Source organism: Parambassis ranga, chromosome 2 (assembly GCF_900634625.1).
Source record: "Parambassis ranga chromosome 2, fParRan2.1, whole genome shotgun sequence".
Lineage (NCBI taxonomy): Eukaryota > Metazoa > Chordata > Actinopteri > Ambassidae > Parambassis > Parambassis ranga.
Genome location: NC_041023.1, coordinates 14,121,230 through 14,134,604, shown reverse-complemented (window position 1 = coordinate 14,134,604; position 13,375 = coordinate 14,121,230). Strand labels below are relative to the sequence as shown.

General features: G+C 41.1%; 1 protein-coding gene across 5 annotated transcripts in view; it reads left to right on the top strand.

Annotated features, from left to right (window-relative positions):
• LOC114432639 (triple functional domain protein) overlaps positions 1 to 13,375 on the top strand; it is a 52,887-nt gene that overhangs the window by 5,384 nt on the left and 34,128 nt on the right. For 4 of the 5 annotated variants that reach the window (XM_028400785.1, XM_028400788.1, XM_028400784.1 and 1 more), the window contains exon 2: positions 6,290 to 6,340. In XM_028400785.1, coding sequence (XP_028256586.1) covers positions 6,290 to 6,340 — 51 coding nt within the window. Of the gene's footprint in view, positions 1 to 4,568; positions 4,694 to 6,289; positions 6,341 to 13,375 lie in introns of those variants that run through there. The other variant, XM_028400787.1, reaches the window with a different exon arrangement.

The window sequence follows — 13,375 nt, the reverse complement described above, 5'->3', positions numbered from 1 at the left end:
GAAGGCTGTGGGTGTTAAAGCGGTAAATAATTAGCATTCAACACAGGTTTTCCGGTATCATAATTCAATGACAGGAAAGACACTATTGATAAAGTTCAGCTGGTGCTCCTATTGGTGTAAAAGTGTACAGTCTTTGCAGAGTGGAAGTATTCAAGTTATATTTGAGAAATGTAAATCACTTGCTGTTATTACTCTGCATCATGTGACAGAAACCTTGGTAAGTGTGAAAGTGGGAGTGGATCCAAAAGTCTATCAACAAACAGCCATAGCAATCACAACACAGACTGTAAAAGGATACTCCGTGCTAGGTAAGTTCACGTCTCAGAAAGTACCAAAAAGATGAGCAATTGGTGACTGCAGACTCATCATGCTTCTTTAAAACACCACTAACTTACTGCTTTTAACTAACAAATGCTCCACTATGTTCACCAGCTTGTGTGGTTAAAATTATGCCAACCTGGCACAAAACCTAATCTTGCTTGAGGAATTTGCTGCTAATGTATGTATCATATGACAGATTTGTAGAGACTGCTCACCTGGATCAGGTTCACTTTGACATTGCAGAGATGTATTCTTTTGTGCACAGTCTATGTGTGTCTGCCTAGCTGCATGTGCTGTTGAAGTATGTAATGAGGTGAGTCAAGAGGTGGATTTCTCATGGTGGCAGTAAGAGTTTCCTTGGTGTGGTCTGAAGCACATAAGTTATGTGGTTCAAAACAAACGGATGAAGGTTGAGGACTTTATGAGGGTTTTAAAAAAAATGAAAACAAAAAAAAACTTTAAATACAGGAAGCTAAATATTTTTGTAAATACAGCAGTGTAGTATTGATGCAAATGGAAAAAAATATGTATGCAAATTTAGGATTAAGGGGGCCGTAGTAACAGAGAAAGAGGGAAAATATTTGACCTCGTAGATTGGGGTCCACAGCAGAAAATGGTCGGAAAACCTAGCTCACAGATGCCTGACTAGACTAAACACTGTAATTTTTCAATCAGAACACAGTGAGTGAAGCCATCAAAAACCATGAAGTGAAATGAATGGCAGTGCTGTTCTTTTGTGTAGCCCAGAGCACATATGATGTCAGTGTGAACTTTTAGTTGTGCCACAGTAATATAATCCTGAAACTAGAACAAAATGCACCAGATTAAGTTTCAGAGGGAACAACGTTCACTTCCTTAATAGTCAGATTCCTGTAAACAAGTTTTGTCTTTCACTGTATGTGCTTTACATGGAAATGTGAAAACTGGCCTGTAACAGTTTACTGGTGACATAGGACAAGTTTGCGTAGCATCTAAAAGGGGATGTGGACAACGGTGACCCTGTGTGTCTGCTTAGGCTGCAGTGCAGTCACTACAGAAGTGCTTGTTGTAAGAATTCCACTACGTTATTTTAATGTTAAGAATTCAGCTTGTTATAAATGATATTGTGAGCAGATTGTAGATAATCTCAGATGGAATGGGATGTGCATTTTAATAACACATTGGCTTAGTCACAGAGAAGATGATGATGTGATAGGAGAGGTGTTGGCAGCATTGCAAGTGTGTGTATGGTGTGATGTTGTCGGCTCTAACGACATTAGGTATGTTGGAGGGTAGAGTTCATTGGATTACACACAGTGGCCTTTCTAATCTGATCTGGTTTTGATTTTCTGGGATTACCCTGTGTGTTTTTTGTACACAGGGCTGCAGTAACAGAGGCAGGATAAGGATCTGTTGGGCATCTCTACAAAAAGTTACACTCAAAGAGTCGAAAAGTTTTGTGTTCAGTCACCTTTTAACTCTCATATTGTCAGATTAGTTTTTTATAAATAAGAGACTTACTATGACATTTATTCAAATCCGAAAAATGTGTTTACATGAGTTCCCCTGGTTTCTCTCAAACCCAGACAGACCTACCAGGTGTCTGAAGCCAGAATAAGATGTTTATGCAGCAAAGAACGAGAATATATATATAAAAAATCAAATGATATCCAGGAAATGCCACACAAGTGTGCACCAGTTAATATTTTATTATATATATATATAATATTTATAAATATATAATATATAATATTTATTTTTTGTGTCCAGACTGGGTTTTCAGTGTGTCACCATGGCAACAACAGGTACCATGTCATTCTGTCTGACCGATGCTTTTTTCCCTTTTTTAGATGAACAGGCCTATGTTAACCTGGCCTGTGCTGTCGCTGAGCCCTTACAGCTCACACAGACACACAAGTTTCTGACTAGATTAGACCAATGGCCAGCTGATAAGAGGAAATAATGCGGTCACTATCTGTGGCCTTGATATAGACCATTGAGTTTAAAGATGGATTACACACTACATGTGGATGCATTATAAAAAATTTTACTTGCAGTACTAACAAAAACAGAGATTGCACATGTTGTAACAAAGCTCTTAGAATGCTCTCGAACCAGGCCAAACAAAACAAGGTACAGTTAGTTTATAAGAAGGCAGTCAACTACAGTCTGCTATTTAGTGGCAGTTGTCCTTCAAAAGTATAATATAAAGTCAAGCATGGTCTGTTAGCACATTAGCCAGGAAATTGAACTATTAAGAGTGTTTGTCAGATCTGTAAATGAAAGAGTTTTTTGGCTTTTTAAAATTCCCTCCTAGGACCAACTGAAACACATATGCACACACATACAGTATGCAAACCTCTTGCCTCCCTGTGTGTTTATAAAAAGGAGCTTGTCCCACTTTTCCCTCCTATCCACCGTGCGCTCATTCTGTAATTTCTCCGGCGTGATAGCTAATTGGTGAGAGCCGGGGGAAAATTTGCCGCCCTGCTACTGTCTTCTTTAAAACAAACTGGAACGGGAGAGGGAAAAGAGTCAAGGGGGCAAAGAGAAAAATGGAGAGAAGATGGAAAAGAAGGAGAAAACAGGAGGTACGTTGAACGTGGGAGTGGGCGGGTATGCTGGTTGCAAGTTGCTGTGAAATCCTGGTTGCAGATAAGCTTTTTCTTTATGCATACTTGTAACAGGAGCATAAACAATAAGTCCTGGAGTGAGTGAATGATTATATTGTTCTGTTAGAAAGAAAAATGTATTCAGTGCAGGTGTAAATGAAAAGTGAGAAAGAGCTATGAAATTTAAAGACTCAAAGACAGCTAGTGCTTGAAAAACTAATGAAATCAAACCATATCTGCACCAGTCTGCATTAACAGAGTTTCAGCTGCTTAATGAAAGAATTGAATTACCTTACAGTTGATTAGAATCAGCTTGAAAGATTTGCCGAATTCTGTCTCCGCTCCTATTTTTGTGAGTAGAAAGAGCCGGAGAGTGTGAACCAAACTAGGACAAGTCCTGAAAGACCATTGTACTCCTTTTTCTGTGGGTCTCCAGTGCATTCAAAACTGCTATCTCACTGTTGCCCTCCCCATTTCACTCACTTTCTCTTTTCTGTCTCGGCCTCTTCCTCCGACTACCTTTCGACCCATTTCATCCTATCCCACTAAGGGCCAGTAACCAAGAGAAATTGATCCACTGCAAACATCACAGTCAGTGGCCTTTTGTGTCTTAAAGCAAAGGTTGTGGGCCACTTGGGGCCTTGAGATGGTCCCAGAGGTCCCCAGGCAAAATGAGGAACCGTTTAAAGCAGTGGCCTTTGGGCCTTATCTTCAGGCCAGAGCTGGGCTTTTTCATCTTACGTATCCAAAGAGGCTACTTTACACCTAGCATACCAGGTGAGGACAGATAACAGCATGTTTGGAAAGAAAAAAATGTCAGTTTAGACCTTCAGATATAATAATTATTAGTGTACACATACCTGGTGTTTTAGCTTTGCTTGGAATGAAAGAAAAGTTGTTCTGCATTTCTAAGTTGTAGTATCAGTCATTCAGGGCAGAGGAATTTACAGCATATGTTGGCGAAAGAAGCTGCCACAGCCAAGAGCCATGCACTGCCAGCAGTGAGGATAGCAGTGCAGAGGACAGGGACAGCTGGTAAAGATTGCAGTGGCCCAGTTTCATTTGGGTGAAGACACACAAGCGTTTGTAAATTACCCAAAATCTTTGGGCCACACATGGATAGAAGAGCAGTCACTGCAAACTTGTGTATATGTGCATTTGTGATGCTTCTGTTTTTGCAATACATACATATACTTTGGGGAAAGTATGCCAGGATTTAAAGCAACATTAGAGATAATTAGATTGGATTTTGCAGCCATTTTACACCAGAAACAATAGCTCTGTTGATACAGTTGACATTCCAATACCATTGCTCTCTGTTTCCCAAGTATCTTGTGGCTATAAGTGTAGTGTAACCTGCCAAGCAACAAACATCCACTCAGATGAATGATCCCTTAGGTAATATGTTGTTTAAAAAGCAGTGTGTGGCCCTTGACATTCAAACGTTTGCTATCCCCCTACAGCTATATTATGTACTCTTTAGACAGCTTTGACAGCAGGGTATTACTCATTGTTTTTGTGCCTCACACCTCAGTTCAGTCAGTGTGAGCCAGACAATAGGTATTTTTAAATGAAAGGGGGTCTTTCCTATTTGTGTGTGAGTCAAATGATGAGTGTGCCTGCCGAGAAAGAGAAGGCAGGGGCCCACAGAAAGGGTGGTCTTGTGTCAATGCGGGCTCACAGACTGAAACGCTGTGTGTCGGGACAAGAGAGAGCTGTCTGAGAAAGGCAGCTCAGTTTTGGATACAGTATAACTAGTGTTGAACAGAACTGAAGTCTCGGTGAGTTCACTGCATCTAAGTGTTGGGAGAGGAGACTTTGGGTGTTTTATGGGATCAGAGCCGTTGGAGTTTTTGCTTTGTCATTTCCTCAACAGCCGTTTGATGTGTGTGATCTGTTTAGCTTTATCCAAACAGCTTGGCTGATGTTTCGGCAGTGGGGTTTATCCTACTATGGTCTGAAACTAAGTTGGCTCAGTGTGCGCGCATTTCTGTATGTGTGTGTGGTTGGACTAACCCACTGTTCTCAGAGGAAAAGCCTCTGTTCATGTGTATCTGTGTCTTTCTGCACACATACATTGTGTTTTATCTTGGCTTGTTGTTTAGATTGTGATAAATTGTGGCCAACCACTACTGTAGTCTGGTATTACATTGTTGCATACTGTGGCTTAAGTGGACATCTTTGGCATGGCAAATATGTGAAGTATGTGGGTGTTTGGTTCTTCTCTCGCTTCCCTTTTACTCTCCTTTTCTCCCTTATCCCATTTATTCTCTGAAGGTTTCCCAGGTACATGGCTTTAGAGAAAATTCCCTAGAGATCATTGTGCTTCTCTTGACTGCTCGAGTCTGCTTTCCAATGCTGTGTTTGTGTATGTGAGAGAGCTTTTTGTTATGTTCAAGAGGCCTGTGGCATTGGCTTTTGTTGCCAGCAAGTTTGCTCTTGTGTAGTTTTACGTGTACTGCTGCTATATGAACATTAATGGAAACTGCCGTGAGCAAAATGCTGCTAACTCATACCTTGCCGACTCTAGGAGACAGATGGGAATCTGATGTCAGGTACGGAGTTATTGGATGAACAAGACTGAATTAACCAATACATGGAAAGAAGTTTCCTCTTAGGGAAAGTCCTTTCTCATCTTTATTGCTTGTTTTTTCTCAGTAGCCCCTTGCTGGAAGTCTCAGTATCATTGTCTGTAATACAAAGTCCAAAAAAAGCTTTTAGTATCCTTGTACACCTTGTTAAATCCTTGGTAATATCCTATATTGAGTACAGCCTACCTCCTTCTGTCTGCCTCAGTGCAGCACTCTGTAAGGTTAAACAGGAAGGAGTAAACCTGAGTCAGAACAGAGAGAGCATGTGTCACTGAGTCAGCCAGTTGAGCGTCCAGCCTGTTTACATATTGACAGCACATGACGCTGACCATATCTTCCCCTCAGTCACAGCAGCAGCCTCTCTCCCACAACCAAGATATATGCTGGATCAATGGGCTGATTGTTGCATTAGCTGGAGAAACCAGTGGGCCTTGGTCATGAGTTATAGGGTGATGAGAAGTTGACTGCTGCATGCACTAGTCCAGAGTAGGCAGAACATGCGGTTTAGGAACATAGGAATTGTCTAATTGCTGGTACCTTGGTATAATATTTACCTAGTAAATGAAGGAGAAGATGATTTAAAGGATCAGTAACTTTTGCTTTCACTATAGGCTTGTATTTCCCTAAATTAAGACTGTGTTTTTTTTTTTTGCTTTACTGCACAAGTCAATGTTATGTTTCTATTATGTTTCCATTGGCTATTTAGCATATGTTTGCACTTAAATAAGTTAGGGTTTCCTTTCCTCCATTTGTTGCTAAAACAACTTTTTGTGTGTTTGCTTGCAGATGGATCCCTTCCTAAAGAGACAAAAGGAGATGTATCGAGCCAGATAGCAGGTAACCATTCATATATACACACCAACCCCAAGCGCTTTTTTCCATCAGTTTTTCTTCACCAGTGTTGTTATTCGTGTGTGTTTGATATTTCTGGGAAGGGGGAGGGTTTATTTATTGATAATGGAAATAAGACTAATATATACTAAATACTACAAGCACACACTTGATTAATATGACAATGACAGGTCATTGTCTTTATATTTTCTCATGCCTCCTTTATTTCCCTCATTGGATACCATATTTCTTAGGATGTGTTTGGCTGCCTGCATCTAATGCTTGTCACCGTAGCAACGACATGGTTCTCACGATCAGTTGGGATGGACGCTTGTGCTGTCTTTCCTATTATGATTTATTTCTTTAATACATCGTTCCACATATATCGAGGCACTTATACCCCAGGCCTAACAACAGTTTATGATGGTTGATTCACTCAAATCAGGGTTAATATGTGCCTGACAGTGTTGCTTGTCCCTTGTGCCATTTTAATTTTGAGATATATGACCAGTGTAATATTTAAAGTTATTACCTGTCAGATGTTTTAATTTCTCATAGACATGAGGCAGAGGCTTGCATAAATGATTGACTTTAGTTGTAAGTGTATTAGCAGCATTGGCCTTGAAAAGTCAAAAAAGCCTCAAACCCTAGTTCTAAATGAGGACAGTGAGTTGGCAGGTTGCTCCAATGCCCCAGGGCCACGATGGAAACAGCTTCAGTGCCTGCAGAAATGGGCAATAAAAACATGAATTAAATTATATCTAGAAAAATGTAGCATTGGAAATACTGTTTGGACTGTTGGGGAGATGTTTTTGTGCTGGTGCGTGCCAGTTATCACTTCCTGTTTTTTTTTGTTAATGGGGGTGTGGCTTAGGTCTGTCCATTTATCAGTCTCCACAGCCACTGGTCTGACTGGGTGGCTGATGAGTGGATTGCAAGGAGAGAGTGGGGAGAGCTGTTATGTAATAATGTTAATGGCTTTGGACCTTGACAGATGTTCTGTTTAGTGCTTTGCTGGGAGGTTGTGGGTTTGTGCAGTTCCATCACTGTCTCACATAACCTCCCTTTTCTTCCTTTGTGCCTGTTTAGAGTCTAGACCAAATGTAGATCTGCTTGAGTATTAAATGATTTTGTGTAAATCCTCAGCAATCAGCTGTCGCCTCCAGATGGCGTGTTTGAGCAGATTAGAATAATAGAAAAAGGGTTGCAGCCGGCAACTGCAGGTGGTTGTTGACAGTGGAACTAAAAACATGACTATATTGTGTTTTTTCTAATGTTTTAAACCTTTGTCATTGACAGGAACGTTGTTGTAGTTATTTTGTCTATCAGCTGTTTACCGAAGGAACTTGGGGCTGCAAACGGTGCTCTGTGTCTCGTCACGGTTTGTCAGAATAGGATCAGGTGTCATTAAAAGACCAAGACAAATGAACTCTTGGCACAAAAAACAAGCCATCTTTTCTTTCTCTTCCCTCTGTATCTCTGTGTTTCTGTTCTGCCTGCTTCCTCCTCCCTATGCCTCTCCTCTTCTGCTGTGTATGGGTCGCTGGGGTAACCCTGGCCTGTTTCTCACTCGGTTAGCCTACCCTGCTATTAGAGGTCTGGACGGATGGAGAGAACAGAAAAAGACGGAGGTAAAAGAAAGCTGATTGGCTCGCTCTACCACTCTCAGTTTCTCTATCTCCTAGGCCAAACACAGATTTCAGGACAAAAAGTGAGAATGTGGGTGACAGAATCTAAAGGGATAAGAAACAAACACTCAGACTGTGCTGTATAGTCGCTGGTGTTTGGCTGTTTTCTTGCCCTGTTCTAGCATGGCACAACATGTCCTGTAATGGCCTTTATGCCTATCAATGTGAATACTTAATATTTGTTTATAATATATGTTTTTTTTTGCTCAAATGCAGCTCATTGTATAGGTACACATTGCTCAGTCACCAGATAAAACAATAGTTGTAATTGCATGATCTGTCTTGTAAGTAGTTACCCACTTATCTGTGTACATTGGCACAGCCAGTGCCAGCTGTTTCCACAATAGGGTCATTGTTTTCATGGCACGCAGCTGTGTCTGATCGCAACAACCAACCAGAATAGCTCTTTTTGCCTCTTTGCTATCCCATAAGGCTATTTTGTGCAGCAGCCAATCAGATTAGCTTTACTAGGAGGGAGAAGATTTAGTAAAGTATGAATAAAACAGCAGTTTTTTTAATAAAAGCATAAATCCTGCATAGGCCAGCCTGCCTTCACAGTTTATATTGGCCACACCTTTTTAGACGGAAGCTTGAAGAAAGCTGTCTGTCTGTTCTTTAAACAAAGTGAACTGTGAAACAATGTTGGAGCCTTGGGTAGGAAAGCTTGAAAGGTAGAGTAGAAAATGAAATGTCTCCAAATCAAAATTTAGATTGTAGAAAACATGTCCATGCATGCTTGAGTGAAATCAATTATATGTGTAAAGATTAAATTAATTCCTTTCAGAGGTTTCCCACAGTAAAACAGTGTAGTATTCATAATTCAAATAAGCATGCACTGAAATAAATCTAAGCTGGCCAGTATCATGATCACAGATGCTCTGAAGAGTGTCTGTGATCATGATGTAGGTCAGGGGTCTATGTCATGGATACACTATTCTTGTCCACTCCCTCAGCCGTAAGGAATTCCTGCCATTCCCACACATCCCTCAGCAAGGAATCTCTGGCATGTTGTGAATGTGGGAAGCCCACAGCCATGCAGGGATGCACACACATATATGTGTGGTTCTGGTTTCCTCTGACCCATAACAGCTGGCTTGGAACTAATGTGTCCAACTCATCAGTTTGGGAGCCATTATGGGATTGAGCCTCTGTGTAACGGCTTTATAATCAATTGAAGAAGATGCTGTGTATGTGTGTGTGCACATGTGCTGTGTGTGTGCACATGTGCTGTGTGTGTGCACATGTGCTGTGTGTGTGCACATGTGCTGTGTGTGTGTGTGTTTTGGCAACTTTTCCCTTCCTTTCCTCAGCTGACTGCACCACCCGTCCCATCTGTCCTTCTCCAAGCAGCTGCTGCGTTCTCTGCCTCACAGTCAAAAACACACACATTGAGACCCCTCCCTGAGGTGTTGGTCACAATCTCTGTGGAAGCATGCTTGTAGTGCTGTTGTTGAGTAAACTGCTTTGTTGTATCAGTGAGTCTAATGCCCAATTGACCTCTGAGGCCCCTACAAGTCTCAGATCTCTGAAGTGTGTGCCAAGTGTTAACATATTCTGACACACACAGCCATGACCTGAAACAATGAACTGACCATCTCTTGGTAGTTTCAGCAAAGAATGACAGACATTTCTGGCATCTCTCTCTCATCACTTGCCCGATCTTATTTGGGGGCGTAACCGTATGATAATGGTATTTCACCCAGTGTTGGGACTTGGTTGCGCAGAGGAAACATTAATCTTGGTGAAATTGGAAAAATAGAACTTCTCCTTGGAACTTGCCAATGGATGCTGGTTTCTCAGAATGCCTGAATTTACATATCATCAACAAGGTAATGATAACCTTCTCTGGTAGCTAATGAATTTATTGGTTATAAATAAATTTAAGAATGTGGTTGTTTTCCACAGTTTGATTGTTTCCATTTGTGTGGGCAGTTTAATCTTGGAGTTGCTAAAAATCTATTACTGAGGGTTGGAATAAATTATAAAAAGCTGAGTAAGTTGTCACCTGTAGACAATGGGCCTAAAATTACAGGAAAACTATCACAGCTACTGGCTTTCATAACAGTTATATTGCACAGTGCACTTTTGAGCCTTTTATGAAGTATTCTGGGCCAGTTTATGAGACACAGACACTTAAAACACACAGATGTGTCACTTCTGAGTGGTTCCACAGGGATTGTAAGGCTGTGATGTACATTTGATGTTATATTTAAGCCTTGTGTTGTAAGGGTTTTCCCAGCAGCCACAGGTCTCCTTCCTTGTGCTAAGCAGCTTCTGAGGGCTCATAAATGCAGTGCAGGCATATTATAATTATTGCCCCTCCTACCCATCACACACAGGATTACGTCCAGGAACCTGCCTTTCCAAGAGGCAGATTAGCAGCTCACCTAATGCCACATGAGGTGCATGCTGTGTATGCTAGTAACACTAACAGAGTGCACTGGTAGCCTGGCGTCTGCTTGGAAATGTTTGCTCCAGCTTTTCCATCTGGATGTGTAGACAACACCAAAGTGTGTGGTTTTGGTTGTCTGCAGGATTGGAATATCTTCCCACAGGAATCTCAGGATTAGCCTCAGCTGCTGCAGTGCTGACCGCAGTGGACTGGGATCCCTTCAGCCCATCGGCCCCTTACTCTATCATTAGCTAATGGTGGCAACGGCAGAGGTTTCTCCATCAGCAAACAAAGCCAAATCTGCAGCAATTTATGGATTTTTTTTTTTACAATTTATGGAAGAATTGTCAACCATGGCTTGCTGGACAACCAATCACAAGTGGCAATATGCCTGTACTGGCTCCACCCTCATCCAGCTGACAGGTACAGTGCTGCCTGTGGGTATTTTGTTGGCTATGAGGTCATCACTTTCTACTATTTTTTACTACTCATTCCTACTCAGTCATCCTGAAAGAGGAAAAGAGAACTATAAGAAGAAAATCATTACCTCTCTCACACTTTGGTCTGACCCACCTACTACTGTCCCCTACCCTTCCCTCTTTTCTTCTTCACACAGTTTTCCCTTAGCCCAGTTACAACACAGTGATGTGTCTCATTAGTTCACATTTTTTCCAAGTTCCTCTTCTTTTGCTCATTGGTTATCCAGAAACCCACCACCTCCAGCATATGGTTCTTTGTGTGGGTGTGACCTGGCCACTCTATATTTAGCTGCTGTGCCACTTTCTCCAGTCCCAGAGCACTGCAGAACACTGGAAAGGGATGGTTCTGTGTCTTTAAACTTACTTTTTTTGTGTTTATGGGAGAGAAAAAACACCCAAAAATACTTTAATGCAGTTAAATAATTCTAATAGAGCTTGTGCATTCATCACCATGGGTGTGGTTATTTCTGTGTCCAACAAGAACATAAGTCAGGCTATTGAAATAAAAGAGTTGGTGCTTAGATGGATGGAGATTTGTGCATGTGTTTACAGCTGATGATGTGTTTCTGAGCAGAACTTAATCCGGTAACCATTAAATATTACTGTACAGTAGCAAATTCAAAGTTACAAACCCCTTACTGTGTGCTCTCTTTCTACATCCCCCTCACACACACAAACAGCAGCAGTAGTCTTTTGCTTGTCATCTTGTCACCATTAGGTTTTTCATTGACCTTTGATTATCCTCCTGCTCAGTGGCAGCCAGCCAATCAGATAGCAGTTTTACAACATCAAAGATTGTCTTTGCTTTAGAAGATGAATCACTACATAGTGAAAACATGCAGACTTATCTTTTTGCGTGCATATGCTGGCCTTCTCCTCGATATGCATATGACTTTTTTAGCAGTCATACAGCAATGGCAGAAGCATAATGCTGCTGTAAGTAATTGCCACTGATAAACACCATGCTGGTGCTAATGTATAATGTAAGGTTCTGTAGGCGGTGTGTGTATATAGCTGCTGTAAAAGTAGCTTTCATATACTGTAATGAGCAGATATTAATTACTATATGTCTAACTTCCCCAAACCTGTATAACATCAATTTTAACATTTTCTCAAATGATGTGTGTGGAGTCCAGAAATAGAGGCACCATAGGAGCTACAGACAGCAGCAGCCTCTTCTCATGCTTCATCCATAAAGAACTACAAGCTCACTCTCTACAGGAGCACAGTGGGAAATGTAGTTGATCACACTAATTTGTTTTTGTGGTACCCTGAGGGAGGGCAAGAGACAAATGAGTGGAGGAAAGAAGAGTAAAAATAGAGACAAGCCCTGATTCTCATCTATCTCCTCTGGTGGTTGAAGAGAATTAGCATCTCATTAGAACACATTCGTAAATACAACGACATGCTGAGAGCAGAGACTGGAGTACAAATCACTGCCGGAGAGGAGCGAGTGTGTGCGGGTTGGCATGATAACAATAGTAGAGGGATGACAGAGAGGTTACTCCTCCCCTTACAGTACTAGTTATGCAATACACAGTAACAAATTCTATGCATGTCTTCAGTTACCACTGAAGGAACATCGCTCCACTCCAACTGTCTGAATAGTTCTAAGCACACAGGTTAGATGATGGCGTACACTGTATTGCCAGGTTGTATCTCAGTTATATAATGAGGGTGTCCAGTTGCTCTCTTACCATCACTCCCAAGTTAAAGATAAAAAAAGAAGAGAAAGTCAGTGGAACACAGAATGTCAAATAAAAAAGAGACACATGGGTAATATAACTTGTCTGGGTCATTAGTCACACAAGCTAGACCTCTGCTCTGTCTGAAGGACAAAATCTGGGCCCATTCTGTCTACCTATGTGTGTGTTTGGGTTTAATCACTTGAGGGAATTCTGCAGCTGTGAACTGGAGTTCTTTGTGCAGCTTTATTGAATAACTCTTGACAGCCCTTCATTCATTTCAGGCTGCACATTAGCAGCACATCAGGGAGATCTTTGACACCATCTTAGCCATGAGATGCTGCTTGACATTTAAAGGGTGACAGTTTATACTTTAAGGTTTTGCTGTGGGGCTTTTTGCATTTATTCTCATTATTTATTCCAGATAAACCAGTATGTAAAGTACATTAGTTCTTGTGTGCTCTGCCAAAGGGTTTTTTTCCCAAGGAAGAGTTGTGGTATTTGAGAGCCAATGCTGAGAAAGGTTACTTTTATAAGGCTCAGTCACTATTGTGATTCATCCATGAATGCTAGCAGGTACTTGTATTTAAAGGAAGATGTCTTAGATTAGTAGTCTAAGAGGAGGCAAACGGAGTGTAAGTGGATAACATTATTTATATTCATGTTTCTCAACTAAGCTTGTTGGCCTTCACTATTAGTGCCATTCAGAAAATTTACAGACTGAAGTTTGCACAGGAATCAGAGGAATGTCTCTGTTTCTAAATTAGTAGTAAAAGTGTTTACTACTGTGAAGATGT